This window comes from Mizuhopecten yessoensis, unplaced genomic scaffold, assembly GCF_002113885.1.
Source record: "Mizuhopecten yessoensis strain PY_sf001 unplaced genomic scaffold, ASM211388v2 scaffold11177, whole genome shotgun sequence".
Taxonomy (NCBI): Eukaryota; Metazoa; Mollusca; class Bivalvia; order Pectinida; family Pectinidae; genus Mizuhopecten; species Mizuhopecten yessoensis.
The window spans coordinates 236,162-260,837 of record NW_018408918.1 but is presented as its reverse complement, the minus strand read 5'-3'; the positions used below and the strand labels follow the sequence as shown (position 1 = coordinate 260,837).

Below are 24,676 nucleotides of genomic sequence, written 5' to 3'. Positions count from 1 at the left end.
TCACAAAGCATCCTTTCCCGTCTTCATATGACCTTAGAGACATTAACCCTTAACCTATAAAAACACACTGTCTTTCTAAAGATTCTTAGTAATATAAACCTCATGTTTTATCAACTTTAGAATTTTGACCTCGGGATGAGATTCCAATAAATCTGTCCCAAGAGGGAAAAATATCAATATTAAATTTGAAGAATATTTCAGCATTGCTGCTACACCACTTCAGTGGTACTAAAGGTCAAGAGAATGAAAACACAAGGTTGAATGTACCGAAATAGGTGTAAAGAATAGCAAAAGGGAAATGTGTGTATAAAACCCTTTATCACGTACAAAACAGGAAAAACTCCAGAAATGTTAATAGTTCACACATTCGGAAACAACTTTTTATGCTATACACTGGTTAACCTTGTCTGAGAATTGGTTGTTTAGGGTTTAATGCCTCGCAGGAGCCAAGGTCAGATGAGGACGGCCGTGTCTGAGGACTTGATAGCTTCAATTTAAAAGGATTCCGGAAAATATCATCTCGTAGCAGTCGTAGCCAAATTATCGGACAGTTAGCTCAATTTTGCGCCGGAAAAGAAATTATGTTCAGTATATATTTATTTTGGAATTCCCGGTCTTAACCAAAGACATCACATCATGTCAACTGAGCTTAATTGTATTACTGATAACGGCTTCCTGCACATAATAGACTTTATTGTAATACAACGTATTCACCTTATTATATGTGTCGTTGCTGACATCCGATGTAGAAAGCCTCCCACAAACCATTGTCGTAGTGATTAAGACTAGGAGGTACGGAAAGACACGTAATTGTATGACGCGACTTATTGCTTTACCTATCTCATTAAGCTGTAACGCAACCTTATATAACATAGTCTCCCTTTTTTGTCGTCTTAATGTTTTCAATAACAAGATGTTTTTTTCTCAGATATACTGGTAACCTTAGAATGTTAATGTTTGTATCTCATGTACGCTGGTTCTCCATAACATCATGGATGACTGTCGGACAATTATTAACGTTTGTGTTTAAATGGTTATTGCTTTGAGTTCATTTTTATGCTGTTTAAAAACTAGTTTCAGAGCACTATCTTGAAACCCACGTTTTTCCAAAATATAATGTGTCCCCTCAAAATTCCAAACGAATTCGGATTTGTGTTGCTATTATTTCGGTTATACTTAATAAGAAAAAGGCAGAAAGGATTCGGAAACAAACAACGTCTTTTTAACAATGAAATCGACTACTGTAAAATGCTTCATTCGCGGTATTCCATTGTCACGGATGTAAAAGATCTTGCTAAATATGTAAATTTCGCGATACATTTTTTCACGGATTTTAGGTCTAGTGACTATGGCGCTAAGTAATGTGCATATAATTTGCTTAACAATTGGAAACCTAGACATGTCACACAAGGGAGAATGCATGACTTGATCCTTTAAATAGAAGGATATTGTTGTTAACAGCCTGGCAGTCCATTTAACCAGTAGGAAGTGTATTCATACATTATATCATGCTGATCCCATTATTCAAGACATAAAATTCCAAATATATCTTATTCTAAATTCAGAGGCCGACTACGGTCTTAAGAGCCTAGACATAACTCAAGAGGATAATAAAAGCTCTGGATCCGAACGAACGATTGTTTGCTGGATGTGTATTACTGAAATCGATAGTAATAGTTGTCGGTAGAATATATTTAGAAAGTAACCTTTTTTATTTCGTTATGCTCATTTACAAATATAACTGTTTAAAAACTTATTTTTGCACACGTTAAGGGCCACCGTTAGATGTATATATATATTCAAAATGATCTATTCAGTACTATTGCCTCCCATGTTTTGTCGAACACGTGATGTCAGTTTTGAGACAGGGTTTGGAAGAATGGGGATTATTAAGAGTCACTCGTGTCAATGTATTTTTAAAAAAAAATATGTTAAGGAAAATGGGAATTGAAATAAAACTTTGTTTATTTAACTAGCATCATTTTTGTTCCAAAACGGGTTGAGTAAGAATTGTCTTTCCTTTTAAAAGATTGTACCTATAATTTCATTTAATTAAGTTTTATTGATGCGATAATACTGTCAGTTGTCTGTTCGTCCGCCAACTATTGATCGGTGTTAACTTTTTCCTTAAACGTTTTCTTAAAATCCATAAGGCGTGGACAATGTGTATTTGATTTGACTTTCTTGGGCAAAAGGCTACCACATGACAAGAATAAACATTTCCCGAGAAAGATGTTCCTTATTTCTATGGTAGTATCAGATAAGTTTTCCAGTCTGCCACTTGGAAGCATATTGGCGATTCTAGAAGGTTCTTCCTGAGTTTTTCAAATAGTCGCAGATCATTGATATTTGTTCGGGCTGAGGTTTAGAGGCATTGGCTGTTCTGGGAAAATGTTCCGGATGTTTCTGGACGACACCAAAATCTGTCAGTGCCTCTGGAAAATCGTATTTGATAAATGTTAACACATGCAGCAGAATGCTGTGGAGACTAAATGATTACCACAAGAATCCACAATGTTTATATAAATCCATGGGTATATCCTATACGGGGTCGTTTAGTTACATGATATATTTAGCTATAATTAACAGACAACAGTTGAGTTCGAGCAATAACACTTGCAATCTGCCATTTTATTTTAATTCATTTTTTTTTCCATCAACACAATGTACAATACAAGACATGGAATATTCATCATACTTCTCTGCTAGTAAATGTACAGTGTATACAAATGATTCAATATACACGGATTCCTGTTTAGTTAATAACATTAAGAAAGAAAACGATTAAAACAAAGATGAAAAAATGAAAAGTAAAGATGAAATTTAATATAAAAATATTTTTGCTGCAAAAGAGTAAACCACAAAGTACCATAATTTGCCATTTCCTCCCTTGTCATTGCAGATTCGGGAACTTTTTGTTTTGATATGAGGCGATCAATACAAGACCTAGGCAGATTTTCTTCTTTATTTCCTGCGTATTAGATATAAAAAAAAAGATCAACCGTTCAATGGCACCAGCAGGAAATTCCAACCTTTTCTTTTTCTCTCCAACCCGCTTCTACGTNCCCCCCCCCCCCCCCCCACACGCACACGCACCAAAACCCCCTTACATTAGCCCTCCAATCCTCCAACTAATATACTATATTTGCGATAAACGTCTAGATTACATACACTTAAAGGCACAGTGTTAGGTATACGAAGACCACCTATAATTATTAATTAATTTAACGATCTAATGTTTTCTCCTGTTCATGTTAGAAGAGTTTATTTAATGATGAAATCAAAAAAAGTTTCTAATATCATATGTTTATCTATGTGAATATATTTGCGCTTTTTACGATTATTTTATGACGTTTTTACTTTTACATTGAGTGGAGTGTTAGAATAGCACAGATAAATGTTAATGGAAGCGGTCTCCGTATTGAGAAAATAAAAGGGTTTCTGCAATTGTAAGGATATAGGGGTGCTGAGACAGATATCTATGAAGTAATAGAACAAGGTCAACAAATAAGGATAAACTATGGAAAAAAGAACTAAGGCAACGTTAATATGGTAAGATATCTTGAGACTCGAGAATCATCTTGACAAAAAAAAAAAAAAAAATATCCTTAAGGATAAGCATTTCCTGTAACATATCTGGCATCCTCGCATACTATCGCCAATTCAGGAAGCTTCCGTCTGAAAGTCACACACACTTAAGAGCGCGTATATATATTTTATCAATGTATATTATACATTAGTTATATATTTCTGATTGAATTTGAAATGAAGCAGTTCAATTTCATTATTATTTATGCTTCACTCGAAATATATGTATGTTTTTATATATATGAAAAAGATATTGTATTTTTTTTCATATTTATGCACCATTTATAAAAGACCTAAATACACATTTCTGTAATTTTGTCATACAAGCAATGCACATGTAGTGTTTTTCTTATTTTTCTTTTTCTTATATAACTTCTTGTACTGTATCATTGCAGGGATATTTGACGGAAAACTTGCGGAGAATGCCACATTCGGTACAGGGAATGCTTGCACTGACGGGGCACATAATTTCGATTTTTTCTTTGTGAGGTTATTGGAGTCTTTTGTTTTAATGTCTACTCTGTTCTAGCTACGTTTCTGGATTTTGGACTGAGAATGTTGATTTACCCTTCTGTATTGAAACTATGAATATGTTCCATTCTACTAGAACAAAAATGTAAAAAATAGTTTAGGCACCCCAAAGGGCTATTACGAATTGTTCAGTGAACAATTTGATATAATCTGCTGTTGACCCTGTAATTAATTTGTAAAAAATGTTCAAAGATTATTTTTGAAGCGTGCGCTTGGTCAATAAATCGGCTAGTAGTTACGTTCTTTGATAAATAACACAGATACGAAAAACAAGGCAAGTGTAAAATTATCAGGAATCATTTTTCGAATTAATACCATATTATGGAGACAAATAAATATAGAGAATTGTAATTAATTAGATTAATTAAAATGGTATTTACATATATTACATAATTATATATTTAATGAACAGAAGATAAGCAGGTTTTACAAGCGGTAGATTCTGTGGAAAATATACATAGCACATTGAACAATATAACTTGCTATGTGTATTTTCCAGTATCTACCTCTAGTAAAACCTGTTTTTAACTTACGCATAGCCCGACTTTAGGTGTCGTAAATTTTCATGAAATAATTTTCTTAACTGACCATGTTATTTTTAACTAAATGGCATTGCTTTACGTATATCTTTTTGCGGTTATCTTATTTTTGCGCTTTTCTCTCTTTATATATTGAGCTAGATTATGATTGCGCTACAGTAACTGAAATATCCGTATATTGTTTTCCATACAGATATTGTGGGTATGTCAATGTATCGAAGCTTATTTGTTAAAATTCGCATTGTGCTGAAATTTGAGTCCGCTAAAATGAATATGTTTACAGTATGCTACTAAATCATTTCAATTTAAAACAAGAGATGCATGATACGAATGATTGTAATACTGCTAATTGGCGGGAACACATTTTCCCTTGTGTTTATGAAACATTTGTAATATTGCTAATAGGCGGGAACACATTTTCCCTTGTTTTTATGAAACATTTGTAATACTAAATCGCTTTTATTGAACTACTGGGAATTGTCCAGAAGTGTTGGCGCTCTTTTAACACATACCCTGAAATAAGAAATTAAATTGGTTACGTTCGAAAGTAACGTGTTAATGTACGTATTGTAACATTGTATTTTATGTTGTAGGTAATGTATTGAAAGACAATTAAAGCTGCTGGCTGAAGGATCTAGAGTTGAGCGTTTTCTAAATAAAAGCAAGACTATTACACAAGGCACGGGCAGATTTGTCAGCTTGCTTACATTTACATAACAGTCCAATCTTTACGTGGCTACATTACTCTTCACCAAACAATAAAGTATATAAACAACACTCAAAAAGTATCAAGATGTCCATTCATGATCATATAAAACACGATCATTTTGGACGCAATCATCTGGTTACATAATTCAACTCGTTGTTTCACATGTTATCATTGTAATGTCTCCCGAAATAAATTTCTACGTCACAACTTTTCTTTCTTCTGTTGATACGCTGTGTTTTACAAGTTTGTCCTTGTTGTCATGACAACAGGTCTCGGAGCTGATGCCACTTTCCTTACTGTTCTGACTAGTCTGACTCATAACACTATGCTTCTCGTCCAAAGTGGTTTCCCTGACGTCACCAGATTGCCGGTCATCCGCGTGAGCGTTGCTGACGTAAGACATTGCACTGAGCTGTCGACACTGTTTTCCAGACTGAGCAATGCTTTCCTGGTATTCCAGCATCTCATCTTCGTCCTCGTAGGCCGAATCTCTATTGTTGTTTTTCAGCAGTATGTAACCCTCATGTCGAGAGGACAAACTTCGACGTTTGCACGGAGATAATCTGAAGTCTTTTGGTGAACACGGTAACTCAATTAGGCTGTTTGATTTATAAGAGGGCATATGTCCCTCTAGATCTAACGAGTTACGCCAAAGAAATGATAGGTGGGATGACTTTCTCCATTCATTGATGTGTGATGTTTTGTCATGTGAATCACTTTGTACCGGAAGCCGTAAAATTGGTTTTGTTTCAAAACTCTGTACATTTGGTGCAGAATTACCATGCTGAAGTTTCCCTGTATCTATATCCGTGACTGCATTTCTGAGTTTTTCTTTGTTTTGGCGGTATTTAGCAAACAATTCTTGAGCAGTTATATCCTTCTTCACAGTATCCTCCCTTTGAAATGAGTGTTCCATATCACATTCCCGCGCACTTTCAAGCACCGTCTCGATATCGAGCCCGTCTCCACCAGTAGCAGACGTCCCACGGGTCGCACTGGGACGGCGCCGTGTGTACCTCTTTTTATAGCTAGCTCGTGGCTCGTCACCCAGTGTTGAATCATCTGATCCACTTTTCACATCCTTCCGGTCAAAGTGAATGACTATTTGTGATTCTGATCCCGCTAATCCGACTGAAAGTCGCCTTTTCTGGTCTCCGCCGTCCATGTTTTCTATCGCATCTTTACAAGGCGAAGAATCACGGCGCATGAATAATCTCGCGGTGGACGTGACTTTGTCCTCGCTTGATATGGACATACCACCCAGTAAACTGTCGCCGGATTGTTTCCGGAAGTATTTTCCATCGATACCATGTGGGTTGAGAAGTCCATCCGGGCTACTAACACCGCTGTAAGAATTGCTACAACTGCTTCGCTTTTCCGTACTCATCGGACTGTGCAGCTGTAAGTGTCTCCATGACGACCCACAGCCTATTGATACACGCCTACTATTCAGGCTGGAAAGACTTCTTGATATGGACGATTCTTCAATCCGTTTGCATAATTTGACACAGTCTCGTTTAAATTGTTTTGTGAATATTGCATACAGGAAAGGATTAGCACAGCTGTTGAGCGGCAAGACGAATATAGTTAATATTTTAGCCTCGTTTAGGCTTATCAGTTCATACCCGAAGGCAGCTGTTGCTGAGAACAGTATGATAGGCGACCAACAGAGAAAGTCTGTGAAGATTAGAATGGCCATTCGCTTGGCTACTCGGAAGTCCTTTGTGTTCCACGCTTGGGAGCCCAAAATGGAGATATAGATTTTGATGTAGCAGGCTATGATAGCGATGAATGACACGGCGTTGAATATCATTATGAAACAGACGTAGGCTGTAAAATATAAAACGAACGAATAAATTAAGTTTGTATCTTCAATTATACCTAAAACAGAACAATGCATATTAAATCATCAACTCTCCTGGAGATTTTTTTATCTATTGTAAACCACATTATGTAGGCTTAAAAGGAAATAAAACAAAGAAAAAGTAAAAACCGTATATACTGTTAACGGTTATATTTTACCGGTAATCCTATTTTTAAGCTGATATTTATTTTTCATTGCATATATATAGATAATGCGAGTGCGCCATTTCATCGATGCACTAGCGTTAAACTTCGACAATTCGCTAAAAATTGAGTGCGCAAAAATAAATACGTTTACAGTATATATAATAATTCCAGAGCATCTATACACAAGAGCAGAATTGGTACCCTTAAAAGTAATCAATTTAGGCACTTTGTGAATCAGTGGAAAAACTTACCTAACGACTCTCTTTCACTTGTTTCAAAAGGAAGACATATTGCAAATTTTCGATAGTCGCTGATTTCGAATAGCGGCAGACTGGCAACACCTATGCAGAAAATCCATCCTCCCGTCATTACAACTCCTGTAAATACAGATGTCAACGGTACTTCATAACTCGTGTCGTCATCAGGTTATTTAAGGATTAAAAGACTTCGTTCAATATTTATGATGGTATAAAACACAGCTCTGTTCAAACATATTCCTTGATACACAGTAGCGCATCTTGGAGAACCATTATACAATGTACTTGTTACCATAGAAAACACGATCTTCTTCCCGCTAAGGGAACAAGATCATGTTTATTATGGTAACAAGTTCCGTCAGAATCGGCGAACGTCAATCGCAAAACATTCGGTAATTTCCGTCATAACTTGAATTTTACGACACGTCGTGATTGGCCTCGATCCGATTACTCAAATATTTGACGGAAAGACCCGAACAGTTTCTGATTGGAAAAAGATATTCACTTGTAGTGGTACTGTAATGAGATCATATTAACGTCATTTTTGGTTGGTAGGTTTGTCAGTGCGGTACAAAAAGATTAACATTTTGTACTAATGTACGTTTACACACGGTTTCTCTGTAACCAATATTGTCTTAGTGAACTGGTATGTTATATTTAATTACTTGAGTTAGATTAGCTTCTCCACGAAAACCACAAAAATGAATACATCGCGAAAGCAAGTACACAGCTTTACACGTTGTTCACTACATTTTGATATTTAAATACATACACGTGGCAGGTATATTCTCAACATTGGTTAATGGAATAGGACATAAGTCGTATCAGCCAAGATCAATATAAAGAACAGACGTGTGTTGAGGGTAGAACTTTACATAGATGGTTTGTTTACTGAAGTGATTCACATTTCCTTTAGGCGTTATATAATCTCAATATAAACCAAATTAAATATTTATTTTTAGATATGCCCCAAAATAAAAGGGATCCTTACCAAAATGTGAGTAGTTTATATATTGTCACCCTGTCATGTGAAATATGTAATCGAATCAGATCACCCTTTTTGCTGTATTTTTTCATATGTTTCAGAACACTGGACTGTGATATTTAGGCAGTCGATATTTGAAGTGTAAAACCCGACTTTAATGAACAGCATTGTATTTACCTGCAGATTTGAGTGTTAGTCGCTTATTGAACTGGAGAGCGTGTGAAATGGCATAGTAACGTTCCACGGTAATCACTGTCAAGGTAAACACACTCAGCTCACTGGAGAACACGCCGAGAAAACCCGCCACTAGGCATCCAGGACTCATCTGCCAGCGGATAGCGTACTGCTGGAACTCGCCTATGGAAAAGAGAATCGAACACACACTAAAAAGTGAGTAAGTAAGTTTGGAAACATACTGCCTGCTGCTTAAAATCACAGTAGAGATGAATTGCTTCAATGCAGAGATCCTGATTGACTTTTCCCCATAATATGTACTGTTTACTTACTTATGCAGTCAGCGAAGTCAATAATTTGAATAAAAAATAATCAAGCATGAAACTGGTTCAGGGGGAAGAACTCTTACATGTACCTGCACGTATCGTTTTTTACTTATAAGATTTAGCTCCCTTCACTCAATATGTTGCCTTTTGGACTGAAGGCACATAGGTCGTCTCTTACGATGCCCAGGGTTATTTTGAAATATATTATACTTTACGAGAGACAACATCAGGAAGAAATGCTGAGGGTGGATGTGCAATAAATAAAAAGCAGATGTTTCCATCAGAAAGCATCCCTGCAGGTTGTGGATCGAGAAAAGAATTCACCTGTTGTTACCCAACCAATGTATCGTAAGAGGCGACTAATGTGGGAACCCACTGCAGAATAGGAGATTTACATTTGTGCCCTCTACTTGGGGACTCGAAAGCGACCAAAATAATTCTGCTGCACCCATGGCAATACTTGGCCGGGACATACCAAAGTCCTTAAACATGGTAGTTATTATTCCCTGTTTAATGTTCAGCATTATGGGCAGTGACAAGTCAGTATAATGTGACCGGACGGAATGCTGTGCTTGGTGCCTTCGGCGTGGTATTTCAGTGAGATAGCACTATAAAGTCGGCATCAGATCTGCGCTGTCACAAGGTAAAAGTGCACTAAAATACCCTGTCTCCGACAAACTTACACACATGCACGATTACACAACACACATGCACGCAAGTCCTTAAAGGACCATAGCTGTTGATAGGACGTTAAACAATATAAAACCAAACCAAACCAAACCATCAGAAAGGATGTAGTGCACTGGAATCTTGAAAGCAAGAGAAAGAGGAGAAGACCAGAAATAACATGGCGTTGAATGATGGAAACGGTACTAGAAGACACGAATCACAGCTATTTAGCTACCTCGAAATTCCAAGTGTTACGACCACTTTCATTCTCGGCTACCCTAGACTATGTCATGACAAAATCGAAGGGTCGCAAATAGCTATTTTATTGGTTTCAGGAAAAACGGACCACTCTCTATGCTAATATCTGTCCTTTGAAGATCACAGAGGAGCGACACTCGACTTCAAAACTGCCGCGCGATTCTTTTGATATCAACAAGTCTACTTTTAACATCTACAAGGTGGCGCATACAGGGTTGCATAGAACATAAACTAGCGTAACAACTGCAATTTCCAGGATGAGCTCTTGGGAGGCTGGCAAAGAACAGATATATTTGTTGATCTTCGTTGCCATCCTGAACGCCATTTGGCGTAATAAGCAGTAAGTTTGTAAGTAAGTAAGTTACAAAATGTAATAGGATGAATGTTCCATGTTACCTATTGTTGAGGCGTCCACGATGGCTAACATGCCGAGATACACGCCCATACAGAAATCCGCACAAGCAAGATTACATATGAGGAATCTTGGAACCTCCATCTTGGATCTACCGCTGATTGACACGAACAGTACTATACCATTCCCCGCAACTGCTAAAAGGAAGACCATCCATACACCGCACCGAAGAGACCACCAACCGAACAGATCATCACAGGGCAGGAATGGGCCTGGATGTAGAAAAGAATATATATATTATAAAGCTTTAATCCGATTGGTCAAATACGACATTCGCTAGACGACATATATGGTTATCAAAGTTTTACTTTCTCCACGAACAATGTACGTATTAAACGTGTCGCAACGTTTCAAGGCCGACTGGTACCTTTGTCAAACTATGACTTAGTCATGGTCTTGAAACGTTGCGACACATTTAATACGTACATTGTTTGTGTAGAAAGTAAGTCATAGCTTGACAAAGGGACTCTCGGTCTTGAAACATTGCGACACGTATAATACATTGTGTGTGTAGAAAGTAAAACGTTGATATCACATATTTCCAAACTGATGAATCTTATTGATGACATGTATGGTTATCACCTCTGTAAATGTTACGATCCCCGTTTCTTGTTCGAGAACATGACATTATTTGACTTTAATCCACTGATGCTGCTGGTCGCCGATGGGGCGACAGAAGACGCTTACCCTTGCAGAATTTATTATTGGTATTTGCTCAGGGGTCACCATTTCAAACTTTCCTTAGCCCTAGTTTTGTCGATTTCGAGTTCGAGTTACCGTTTTATTGACATTTCGGTATTTTCTTGTTTGATGATTTTAAGCTAACATTCTGGAAGAGATTGACTTTCTACTGGGGTGATCAGATGTAGCTGATTCTTTGCGAACATGGAATCTTATTTACGTGTCTGGTAAGTATGACAATTATTGAAGGGTCTCAGATAGTGGTGAAGACTTAGTACCTGGCAATGGTGTACAGTTCACGGGTTTCCTCACGTGAATTAGGGCCTCCAAACTATCGTACTCATCGATGTCCGACGGGGTGATGTTACCGATGACATGTGGACCGATAAAGCTTGTATAGTGATCAAAGTTGTAATTGTCGTCCGTGTAGTCGTCGTACGTTCGATTATCTAAGTTAACATAAAGAATCGATCGTTATTTTATATTTTTAATGAGGTCCACGTCAACATCGATTACTCACGTTTATATGGCCCCATATACACTCATATATAAGTCCTTAATCGTAATATGTGATATAACTGTATGATGTTTTTAACATTAACAAATGAAGAGTCAGCATATCATCAAGAGAAACGTACTGCATTTGCCATTGTGAGGTTACAATTGGAGTCACAACATATAGAGAATATGTTTCTAAAAATAGAAACAACGAGTCAATATCATAAATCACCAACCTTCACGTGACTAGCATTCAACCAATGTTGGAAAATGATGTCATCTATTATCATTCAGTTACAACCTCACGTACGTTTATTATTTGTTAAGGTAAAGAGTACCACTGCATCATTCATAATCTCGGAGAAGAGTTCCAATCAGAGTTTTGTGAATTGGAGTATTCTCCACTCTATTAACACATCAGCAATGCCTCAGAATTTGAAGTTGATTTATTGATTTTAAATTTTGCGTTATGTTTTTCCCGTTCAATTATTGTATTTTAGACTCCAATGCTATTCATTATTGTAAACTCCTCTGATTAAAATCAACCAATCAGGGCAAAGGGTTTCAATGACAAAATAGATTATATAAATATACAATGAAGTGGTCCCTATGTAGTGGAAAAAGTAACCAATCGAAAATTGTCTACGACTAAAACATGTTGAAATTTAAATTCAATCCAATACAACTGTAACAACAGTTTGTAAAATAACCAAATTCATCAGCCCGAGAATCTGTCAATGGCTTACCTGAAGAGACCGCTAACCATGTAACATCCTCCTTTAGTCTAGTATCGTGTTCGTCCTGTAAATACAAAAAAACATTAATGTTTGTGATCTGTACACCATTTTGTATTTGAATGAGAGCAGGATTTGTTTTCTACTGAGAAATCAATCGCTCCAAGGGGGACGGGTACCTTTTATAGCGATGTTACCTTTTTGTAGGTATCATAAACCATTTAATAAGTACAGAATCGGTAAGTTACCTACTGTTGAAAAAATAAATTATGATTAATATTAAATAATCATTAACATTTCTAAAAATATAAAAAGAAACATTTAACAGAAATATTAAATAAGTAATGTGCTATCACTTAGAATAATAACGAAAGGTATCGCTACATCAGCTCAAATTGGGGAAGAAGATTTCAACTCCAGAGCTCTTTTTTCTTCAACTTTTCATTTGAAGTGTAAATTCACCAGCAGAAAGGTCCCGAGTTTTTCTTCGTTGTTTTTCATTTTCTCTTTTGTATTATATTTATTATATTTCTCATACGCTGAACAGCTATAGTTCTGTAAAATCGGTGGCTAGATGTAATTTACAGTTTCTGTTTTTTTTTCTGTTTTAGAAAATGACAAATAGTTCTTAATAGTGATAACGACGATAAGATATTTTAACTGTATGGTACTTTGCTTTTAGGATTCCTGTCCCCTTGCAGGAAAAACACCAAAGAATTCAAAAGAGAATTTTTCATATATACAGTAAATCCCCTGAATTTCGTTTTTAAAGTATAACTGTAGCACAGATGGGCAAGGGGTCTCCTGTTTACAGGGTAGCTTAGTTACTTAGAGCGCTAGTATAACAATTTCACATCCAGATTCGAATCCTGATCTAAATTTTTACACTCGGAACACTGCTTTTTGTTTAATTTATCCTATTTTTAAAATAAAAGCTCGGCAAGGTGAAGTTTCGTCTACAGACGTTATTATCAAATCTACAGTTATATCGGAAAATTAGTTTCAAAGACGTAGTAATTTGTTTTGTTTGGTACGTATAGTTGGTTAGGATGTTTTCGGTACTTGTAATAAATTGCAGACATCTTATGGTTTCTCATTGTATACTATATTCAATGGGACACCCTATACTATTATGTATAACATATTTAGAACTTTGACGGGAAGAAAATGATTCTGTAACAAACAACAAAAATGCTTCATAACGTCAATAATTTTTACATTATCGGACGAGTTCTCTGTTTATGACGTCAGACTTCTATGACGTCACGGTCCCGGTCACTACCGATCACACTAATTCAACTTTCTGATTAGTTATTACATACATTGATATTGCAATCTGTAGTTTCATGGGTTTAAATAAAAAGTGCATTTTTCACAAGCAAATAAAAAGAACAGATAAATAAAAGAACAAAAATACGATATTACAATGTAAAAACATTTAATAAATATGCCCCGAAATTCGCTTGTAAAAACGTAAAAAAATATATCATCACACTTTCTGTTGTGAACAGTTTAATCAATCGTATCACAACATGTATCAACGATGATTTTCAATGGTAGTACCTTTCGACCAGCATATATGAAGTCACAACAATGGTAGGCGTACGACAAAACAAGTATTTTGATCTTTGGTAGTCTATTAGAAGGAACAGCCTCCCTGAGGTTCGTGTTATGGAACGTCTTCAGCACTTGCAGGTTCTGTAGTCCATCAATTGGTAGGCGTGGGAAATCGTTTTCACTTAAGTTTCTGGAGAAAAAAAGCAAGAGAATGCCGAAATGTCAACGAAACCAATATTCGCACTTAAAATCGATCAAACTAAAACATAATATGAACAAATGAAATGTTTGTATTGGCGAGGAAAATAACACCAGCTGTAACGAAAGGGCAAGGAAAATAAGACTAGGTGTTACGTAAGGGCAATGAAAATAAGACCGTGTGTTACGGAAGGGCAAGGAAATAAGATGAAAAATGAAATAAGACCAGGTTTTCCGTAAAGGTAAGTCACTTGTACTTTACACTCGCCATGTAAGTGTAGGCCAAAAAACGAGGAATGTCATGTCCTCAAAGAAATTACTGGGAAAGTGACAACAAATCCACATGGCACTCTAATGAGCATAATAAAAACACCAATCCTCACATTACACAAACAAAAAGCATAATCCCTTTATGAGAGAATGATTGTAACCAGAGGTTTTAAAGAGCCAAATTGTGACCCATCTTTAGCATTTTATGAAATACCCCAAGCTAGTTTCCAAATGTCATCAAGAACAGTTTAGTAAAATCGAAAATGATGAAGGTACGACACACCCCTGTGATTGCCCCTTTAAAGCTTGGTAATAGATACAGTATGGTAATAGATACAGTATGGTAATAGATATAGTATGGTAATAGATACAGTATGGTAATAGATATAGTATGGTAATAGATACAGTATGGTAATAGATATAGTATGGTAATAGATACAGTATGGTAATAGATATAGTATGGTAATAGATACAGTATGGTAATAGATATAGTATGGTAATAGATACAGTATGGTAATAGATATAGTATGGTAATAGATACAGTATGGTAATAGATATAGTATGGTAATAGATACAGTATGGTAATAGATATAGTATGGTAATAGATACAGTATGGTAATAGATATAGTATGGTAATAGATACAGTATGGTAATAGATATAGTATGGTAATAGATACAGTATGGTAATAGATATAGTATGGTAATAGATACAGTATGGTAATAGATATAGTATGGTAATAGATACAGTATGGTAATAGATATAGTATGGTAATAGATACAGTATGGTAATAGATATAGTATGGTAATAGATACAGTATGGTAATAGATATAGTATGGTAATAGATACAGTATGGTAATAGATATAGTATGGTAATAGATACAGTATGGTAATAGATATAGTATGGTAATAGATACAGTATGGTAATAGATATAGTATGGTAATAGATACAGTATGGTAATAGATATAGTATGGTAATAGATACAGTATGGTAATAGATATAGTATGGTAATAGATACAGTATGGTAATAGATATAGTATGGTAATAGATACAGTATGGTAATAGATATAGTATGGTAATAGATACAGTATGGTAATAGATATAGTATGGTAATAGATACAGTATGGTAATAGATATAGTATGGTAATAGATACAGTATGGTAATAGATATAGTATGGTAATAGATACAGTATGGTAATAGATACAGTATGGTAATAGATATAGTATGGTAATAGATACAGTATGGTAATAGATATAGTATGGTAATAGATACAGTATGGTAATAGATATAGTATGGTAATAGATACAGTATGGTAATAGATATAGTATGGTAATAGATACAGTATGGTAATAGATACAGTATGGTAATAGATATAGTATGGTAATAGATACAGTATGGTAATAGATATAGTATGGTAATAGATACAGTATGGTAATAGATACAGTATGGTAATAGATATAGTATGGTAATAGATACAGTATGGTAATAGATATAGTATGGTAATAGATACAGTATGGTAATAGATACAGTATGGTAATAGATATAGTATGCTAAAATATAAAACAGTGCACCATTCAATTGTCTTGTCCTTCTACGTTTCATCGTCGATGCTAGGAGGCAAACAACTAATTGTAAAACCTAATTGGGCAATACTATTGTTGAGACAGTAAGGGATATGCGTAAAACCAATTCTTTATATGATTCTGAACACTCTAGATATTGTGTTATCCACCCCATTGTTTTGGCCTTATAATTAACGGAGTAAATTATTGCCATATGCTGCAGTAAAATCTTAACTTTGTTAAACTTTTTGAATCTCCAATGTTCAAATAAGTGCCCAATTTCTTCCTATTTCTTGTGTCTAGTGATAGTATTGAACACTTGACACATAGGAACATTTTATTTATTGGCTTTAATGCCAAGAACGTGACCAATAATAAACAGGAATGTGATTTACTGAAATAGTGACACAACTGCCTAGACTTTCTAAGTTCGTGTCACTCGAAGAAATACTTACAAGTCTGTCAGAGCGATTAAGTCGATGAACGCATCGTCGTGTATTTCACCAATTTTGTTTTTTGACAAATCCCTGCAACGAGAAATATGAAAATTCCATTGATAACTATTCCACATTTTGCTACTGATTGACAAATAGTCACATTGATACATGGGACCTAATTATTTTTGTTGTTTAACTAATGCTGAGTGTGTGGTCTCTTTGCGCAATAGCTAACGCATTCCCCATTCACCATGTGGGTTTTCTCCGGGTACTCCGGTTTCCTCCCACAATAAGACCCCCAGCGCGCTCCCATCCGAGCCAACAAGAGTGAAAATAAAATGAATAAGTTCGAAGAGCTTGTTTGACAATTGTTGTAAAATACGAATATAGTTTATATTTTCATTTAACTCTCATTATGTCACGGGTAGTAGTTTCGTTGTATCTTCAATCATCTAATAAAAACCAGAAAGATATACTTAATGTTCTGGTATTTGAAATGATGTATTTAAACGATTTTTGCCCCAACCGTCCCATGCGGGCAAAAACACTTCTTTAAAATTGCGGTTTGATTCAGTTATACCAGTGTGGTCATATTGGACTTGGTTGACCGTCGGCGACCAGGTAGCTCAATTAGCAAGGGGATACCCGAATCTGGGTTGTGAATATTTGTTTCTTTGGGACGAAAACTTCGAAAAGGGAGGGACAATGTAGCGGAACTCGGCTGGGTCGATCATCGGCGACCAGGTAACTCAATTGGTAGATCGTTCGTCAAGAGTTCGAATGGTTCTGGGTTGGAATGCTTGTCTGGCCGTTGTTTTCTTTTTCATGTTACACCAGTGGAAAAATCTGTTGACTCGACTCCGACAACTTTTCATTGGCCATAAACAAGTGTAATACGTTTTGGAAAAATACTAAAGTATCGTTATCACTCGTTTAAATTAGGGCTCAAAAATAGTCCTATTTTCAAGAACACAACGGTAGTAACCTCAACACCGGACGTCATTAACTGTTGTGGGTTCGAGTCGCGTCACGGCACTGTGGTATATCGTTGAACAAGATACTTTCCTCCACTTGTTGCTGTCTACTCAGCTGTAAATGAGTACGTGGATGGGCAGTGCTTGAATTGTTGAATACTAGCTGTGAGAGCCGAAATGGCAGCATCGGCTATATGCTCCCCAGGGAGTTGAGAAAGATATTGGCTGGTTGCAAAGGCCCTATCACCACGCATACTAATTTGTGAACCGCTTTGAGACGACCTACGAACTGTGATAAAGAGATATAGAAGAACCTTGAATTATTATTATTATTTTCATACTATACTTACAGATAGTCAAGTTTGACGAGTCCACAGAATGCATTCCGGGGGATGTATGTGATGATATTACGTGTTAAAATAAGATCCTTTAGATGTGTCAGGTTGGCGAACACATTTTCATCTAGAGATGATACATCGTTGTTTCCCAAATTCCTAAAATAACAAGATATTTCATCATTAAAACAATATTTGTTGATAAACAGTAAGAAAGAAACTGATTAGATTTTAGTCCTTTATAAACTTGTTGATTTACGTACTTTTAAAACTGTTCATGGGGTTGTCTTTTTCATTTGTCGCATATGGTTACATATTATAATGAAAAAGGATAAATGTCCAACTAGCTCGGACATACCTATTATACACTTTCCATAAAACATTACATTTTAACAGAACTTAATTAGATTGGTCTTTTTCGCAATTTTAGTCAAACAGTAAATATTATTTGAACGAAGGAAATATATCAGTCTCACATTTCTGTTTTAACTCAGAGAGGTCGTATTTCTTCCTTCATACGGGAATCGCAGTTATTTTCTGTTAAATTTAGATTATTTCCTTTTTATTTCCATAAAAATAGTAATTGGTTAGGGCCTTTGTAGGAAGTTTGAACATTTTAAAATTATTTCCAATGAAGTCGCCGAAAAGTAAACACGGAAGAGCAGTTTTTATCAGGAGGCAATTGGTCTAGGAAGCGAATCCTCGTGGCAGAAATGCTTTTTGTTGTAAAATGAAAGGAAAGCACAAATGTATGTCTATTCATTTTGTTTGTATCTTTTTGCTTTTGTTTACAGGCTACCAGCACCCAATTAAACAAATGCCGGGCAAATTATTTTTGTTGGTTGAGTCACAAAATAGGGCGCTGGCACTCTCTATCTTAAGTTAATAGCAGTAATCGACTTTCCTGTCGTGCCATAATTTCCTTTCTCTTTTGAAATAATACGGAATATTTCAAAACACATGGAAGTCGTTAGATTTGTAGGCCTGTATTGGATTACCCATCAATTCTGCTAGAAGCGAGGAATATTGATTTTCCCCCGTAGATGTTCATGATTGAACACCTAATATATCTTACGTACGTAACACTCAGATACACATTCACTCCCTATCAGCATTATTGCAATGCTACAAGTAGGCATTTGGGAGGTACCGGCGCCGACAATAACGTATTATCGAACACTCAATCATTCTACAGCCTAATCGTTCACAAGGTTCATTCACACCGAGGTCCATTCCTATTTTGTACTTCAACTCGGCATCACGTTTTATCAATATAACACTCATGGCAGATATGTTTTTAATCAATTTCTGACCATTCTATGACGTAGTTGTAGGATTTTATTAATCATATCCATCAAACTCAATCGGAATAATAGAGGTATGTAATGTTATCCATTGTGGTTGAACAATGACGTTAGTAATACAGTCTGTAATATGTTTGTATGTGAGATATTAATATTCTACCCGAGGGTGTATAATTTGAGCAAGAGTCAAGGCTTTGCTGATGTTATAACACCAAATCTGCACCAAAGGTAGACTATCCGCACCTCACATAGCTACATAATGATTGACCCAGTTTCCCCTCCTCTTAACCGAACATTTGGTAAAACAGGAATCAGCAATGAAATATTACATTAGCATAGCATGATTTCTAGATAACGTGTACGCAAACTGAGGCAAGTATAAGCAAATGCAGAAAAAGTATAATATATTTCAAATTTTATGATCCGTGCAAGACCTTCAGGCAAGCATGTAAAATTATTCCTGTGTTTTGCAGGTGGTGTCATTTGCCGACTGCAACATTGCCACAGTCAGCAAAACGAAGTTTTGTCGCATTTCAATTGTGACGTCATGATAAAAAACATGTTAATGAGTGCGCTGACCATTCTATTTAACAAAACTGATTATACAATTACACATATATGCAGAAGTAGTATACCCAAACGGGTTTTAGAATACAACAAAGATGTATCTAGTCTAGTAAAAAGGAAATATGGTTGCAGGTAGTCTGTTTTTTCCCCAAACGGGTTTATACAACATAACACGGCCAAGCTATATCCTACATTGAGTGATAGAATCCATGTTGTCCATGTAATCAAACAAGTGATGGAATACAACAAGGGGATGCAAGATTTTATTTCCTTTCACAATCAGATTTCAAAATTTACATTTCAGCCACGAATGGCGTCAGTGCTTATTTAAGTAATCAATATTGATCACACACTTGTGCATGGGCTCTGTCGAGAGGAGCAAACCTAATCTCCTGTCGCATCCCAAAACCCTTCACGATTTACCCCACACGATTCTGTTCAGGTTCTGGAGCCTTGGATTTGTTGACTCATATAAAATTATACTGTGCGCCTGCTCTTTTGAAAACGAATCTGTGATGTTAGATTTGGTTTGTTTTTGTTTTATACGGTTTAATGTCCATTTAACACATAAGGTAATTTAAAGATGTGCCTGCATATGTGTAATGTATGAGTGGACGTGTGCATGTGTGCTGGAGGCATGGTATACTTGTGTTTACCGCCTTGCAATAGCGCGAGATTGATGCCGATTTGATAGTGCTACATCACTGAAGTACCATGCCGATTTGATAGTGCTTCATCACTGAAGTACCATGCCGATTTGATAGTGTACATCACTGAATTACCATGCCGATTTGATAGTGTACATCACTGAAGTACCATGCCGATTTGATAGTGTACATCACTGAAGTACCATGCCTATTTGATAGTGCTACATCACTGAAGTACCATGCCGATTTGATAGTGTACATCACTGAAGTACCATGCCTATTTGATAGTGCTACATCACTGAAGTACCATGCCGATTTGATAGTGTACATCACTGAAGTACCATGCCTATTTGATAGTGCTACATCAATGAAGTACCATGCCGATTTGATAGTGCTACATCACTGATGTACCATGCCGATTTGATAGTGCTACATCATTGAAGTACCATGCCAAATGCATCAAGCACAGTTTCCACCAGGTCACATTATCATGACAACGGGTGAACCAGTTGTTGCGAATACCGTGCATAATGAACGGTAAGTAGGGAATATCAAGGGATTTTGTGGGACAGAACCGCTTGCCTGCGTCACTTGAGCGAGCGTTTAACATTAAGACCGTACGTCAGGCATTGAACCTCTGAGCAATTTGTTGGTGAAAATTGAAGATGCATTAAAAAATATAAAGAAAGTATCCCTGCTATTTGATCATTACCGGGATATGTCACAACTGAATAACAAAAGTAGATTTCAATGCAATATTACAGAACGTGTTTTCAATTTTCTTAATGTATGTGAATACGAAAACAAACAGCATCTTCGTATACTTACAATAGATTTCCTTTTTTACTTACAAAAGCTCCAACATTCGGCAACGTGTCAGATCTGGTATTTTCTTGATATTATTGGAATGCACATTTCTGTAAAATAACAAGCAACATAAAAAATGTTGATCATTATTGTATGTGTGAACTTAATCAATATTCTTTCAAACAACATACATAGTGTCTGGAAACAGTGTCTGTATCATACGAAATTTACGAAACGAATATAATATTTTTCAACGTTTTATCGAGCATCTAGTAAGTCTTGATGCCTAAATTCCATGATCTTGACTCGTTATCTTTTTGACTTTATGACGTCATACTATACATTGTGGGTCAAAGGACGGCTAATAATAGACTATAATATCAGTTTATAATACCATTGGTTTGGTTATAATGAAATATTGTTTAATCTAGATGTCAGCATTGACATAATTTAGGTTATAAAAAGACTTAATGTGACGTCAAAGATGATATTGAGGTGACGCCACAACGGGTCTTATTCCATCAATGTTACAGTGTGCCTTAACAAATCGCATGATCGGGAGACAAACTATCTGGTCTCCCTCATACGATCAATTTGATCCATTACCCTTTCCAGTATTCCTTCCGGAGCCTGTTTGGCAGATCTTAACGCCCGATGTGCTTTGGACACTAATAAATGTGGCTATAAATAATTCGTCCTGATACATTTAATGCGTTGTTCTACTTCGGTATACTAGTATACTAATGATAAAATGTTGCCTTTTTAGTACAGAAACAGGATTATTTGATTTTTCTTGACCGATCATATTTCTTTTTGTTTTCGCCTTCATCAAAAGTATTGTTAACCTCGCAGGAAAACGTAGTCATTGTTTCATTTCTACAAGGATAAGGAATATAATAAAGGTAACCATTCGTTTTATTCGCTCGAGGAGAAACCTGTACTGAATCATAAAATATATCGGTTTGAAAATCTTTTTAAATATCATTTCATAAATAAAACAATGGAAGTGCTGTTCTAAGTGGAATCATGTTTTTGAAGATTTTTTTTTACCACAGCACAATTTATATTATTCAGCACTTCTGATACCATCAAAAGTGATAAAAGCTTTGTATATGGTTCCAGCAACTTATGAAACAAACACATACATAACATATCCTCCTTGTATTGTTTTTATGACTTTGCTCTTTCCTATCAGTAACAAAATTTGGGAAATTGTTTTATTCTGCCAATCTCGCCGAAATTTTAATGGGACGATGTCAGAGATACAGTCCTATTTCATTATTTCTTGTATGTTATAATATTGATTATTTGAGCAAAAATATTTTTTTATTACGCATTATCGTCGTTCTGGCTACTATACGTCTTACATGTACACTTTTGTCCACAATGCTTACAGTTCCTTGATATCAGGATGGAAATCACAGAAGTTAGCAGGAATCTCAGTAATGGCGGATCTGTCTAGTTTCAGAGTCTCCAGCTGAGTTGCGCCAGACAGATCAGGGAATTCCGTCATATCTCTTGCCTCTGATAAATGTCTGTAAACACGTTAACTAAACATCAACATGATCATAACTCTGCCACTGTATTCCAAAACAAACAGCAGGTAACATTCTTTAATAGAAATTGTTATATTTTATTAAGGATCCTCCTGCCATTGCCAATAACTATAATATGCATTGTAAACTATTTCCGGAATAACTCTGGACTCGATAAAAGAAAGCTACAGCTTATGTACATTTTATTGGAAACAAGGACAATTAACAAAAACAAAAGAAACGTGTTCAGAGTGCAAAACTCAACCAGGGCCGGCCCGACCAGGATTCGAACTATGGACCTCCGATCATTTTACTGTCGCTTTAACAAAATAAGCTAATTGGTCAAGGGTAGTGGTCATGCCTAGATGTGCTCAATCATATCCAGCGCGAAATCATGAAGAGATTACTGTTTAAGCGGTAAATTACAGTTGAATTATCTAGTGTTTTCCCGCAGTGGACCATGGATCCTTAAAATAATATACTAGCGGAAAAAAGAAATTGTGCATGCCCAAAATGTGTTATAAAAATAAATGTGTATGACGCAGAACAACAAGGTTTTCAGGGACAATTTATTTGTTATTTATAAACAGTTGCATTTCATTTTCCACGTTATGGAATCAATAAGTTCCGCTCAGGAGTGACGTAAATACAGCGAGGGTCAATACTAAGTTCACAAAGTTAATACCTCGTATGTCCACCGTTTGCCTGAATGCAAGCCTGGCAACGTCGACGCATTGAGCCTATCAGACGGTTCAAGAATGCTTGTGGGACGGCATTCCAGATTTGTACCAACGCTGCAGCCAAATCAGCCAACGTCATCGGTTGATTAGGTAATGCCCGTAATCTGCGCTTCATTTCATCCCAGACGTGTTCAATGGGCGGCAGATCGGGGGATCCAGCAGGCCAGGGCAACACGTCAACGTTCTGCTGGGCAAGAAAGTCCACAGCGACACGAGATGTTTGTGTCCTGGCGTTGTCCTGCTGTAGAGTAATAGGACGTTGCTGCCCTTGCACGAATGGAACGACGTGGGTCCGGAGGATCTCGTTACGGTAACGTAGCGCGTTCAAATTCCCGTTTACAACCACGAGAGGCGTTCTCCCGTTGGCTGTGATGCCGCCCCAAATCATAACGCTGCCTCCGCCGAAAGAACGTCGTTGTACCACACACGCGTCACGGAAACGATACACTCTGGAACGGCCGTCATTACTATCCAGGGGGACTCGCGACTCGTCTGTAAACAAAATGCCTGCCCAATCCCGTCGAGTAAATCGCAGATCCCTTCTGCACCAGTCCAGACGTGCTACACGATGACGTGGCAGAAGAACTGGGCGGATTGCAGGACGTCGCGGACGGATAGCTCGTTCACGCAATCGGTTCCGTACAGTTCTCATTCTTATTGGTAGCAACCTAGGGATTGTCCGTGCAGTCAAACTTGCCGTTTGGAAGCGATTTTTTGAAATGGACAAGCCGAAAATGGTTGTCCTGTTGACGTGACGTCACACGTGGACGTCCCGCACGAGGCCGATCGCCGACGTGGCCAAACTGTTGATGTCGTCTCCACAAATCCCGGATTGTGTTTCGATGGACATGAAAACGTGTAGAGACTACGGCTTGGCCCATACCAGCTTGAAGCAAACCAATAATCCGGAGGCGGTCATTTTCATTGAGCCTCGCTATAGCATTAATCACAAATTAAAAGGTTATAATGCTGTTTTTACTGTTCACTGGTCTCAACAGAGCGACTCAACAGTTGAAAAATAAACTTTCATTGTCGAATTGGATGGCTGGACGAGAAAAACGTGGAACCTGGTCAACGCCTATAGAGAGCAAACTGCACGAGAAAAACTGTCAATGACACACGGATAGTGTGTATGTGTCATACTCGGTCATGTGTGTGAATTTTCATGTATATACAGTTGGTAATACATGTTTTATAACAATTCTCCGCATGCACAGTGTCTTTTTTCCGCTAGTATATATGTGATTTTGTATCAAACATGGAACACAATTAGTAAGTGTATAATAATTAAATACAATAATAAATAAAGTACATTCAAGTGGTATGTGTCGTGCTTGTGTGTACCAGATATTCTTTAATGTCCACATGATTG

At 36.6% G+C, this 24,676-nt stretch overlaps 1 protein-coding gene across 1 annotated transcript in view; it reads right to left on the bottom strand.

Annotated features, from left to right (window-relative positions):
• Positions 1-3,802: 3,802 nt before the first annotated feature.
• The window catches only part of LOC110440280 (leucine-rich repeat-containing G-protein coupled receptor 5-like), an 86,753-nt gene continuing 65,879 nt past the window's right edge, over positions 3,803-24,676 (bottom strand). The window contains exons 10-20 of the mRNA XM_021483254.1: positions 22,424-22,564; positions 21,074-21,139; positions 17,720-17,863; positions 16,414-16,485; positions 13,935-14,118; positions 12,384-12,438; positions 11,418-11,588; positions 10,443-10,670; positions 8,797-8,976; positions 7,629-7,754; positions 3,803-7,197 (exon numbers count right to left, since the gene is read on the bottom strand). Of these exons, the coding sequence (XP_021338929.1) occupies positions 5,564-7,197; positions 7,629-7,754; positions 8,797-8,976; positions 10,443-10,670; positions 11,418-11,588; positions 12,384-12,438; positions 13,935-14,118; positions 16,414-16,485; positions 17,720-17,863; positions 21,074-21,139; positions 22,424-22,564 (3,001 nt within the window). The 3' untranslated portion in view covers positions 3,803-5,563. The remainder of the gene's footprint in view (positions 7,198-7,628; positions 7,755-8,796; positions 8,977-10,442; positions 10,671-11,417; positions 11,589-12,383; positions 12,439-13,934; positions 14,119-16,413; positions 16,486-17,719; positions 17,864-21,073; positions 21,140-22,423; positions 22,565-24,676) is intronic.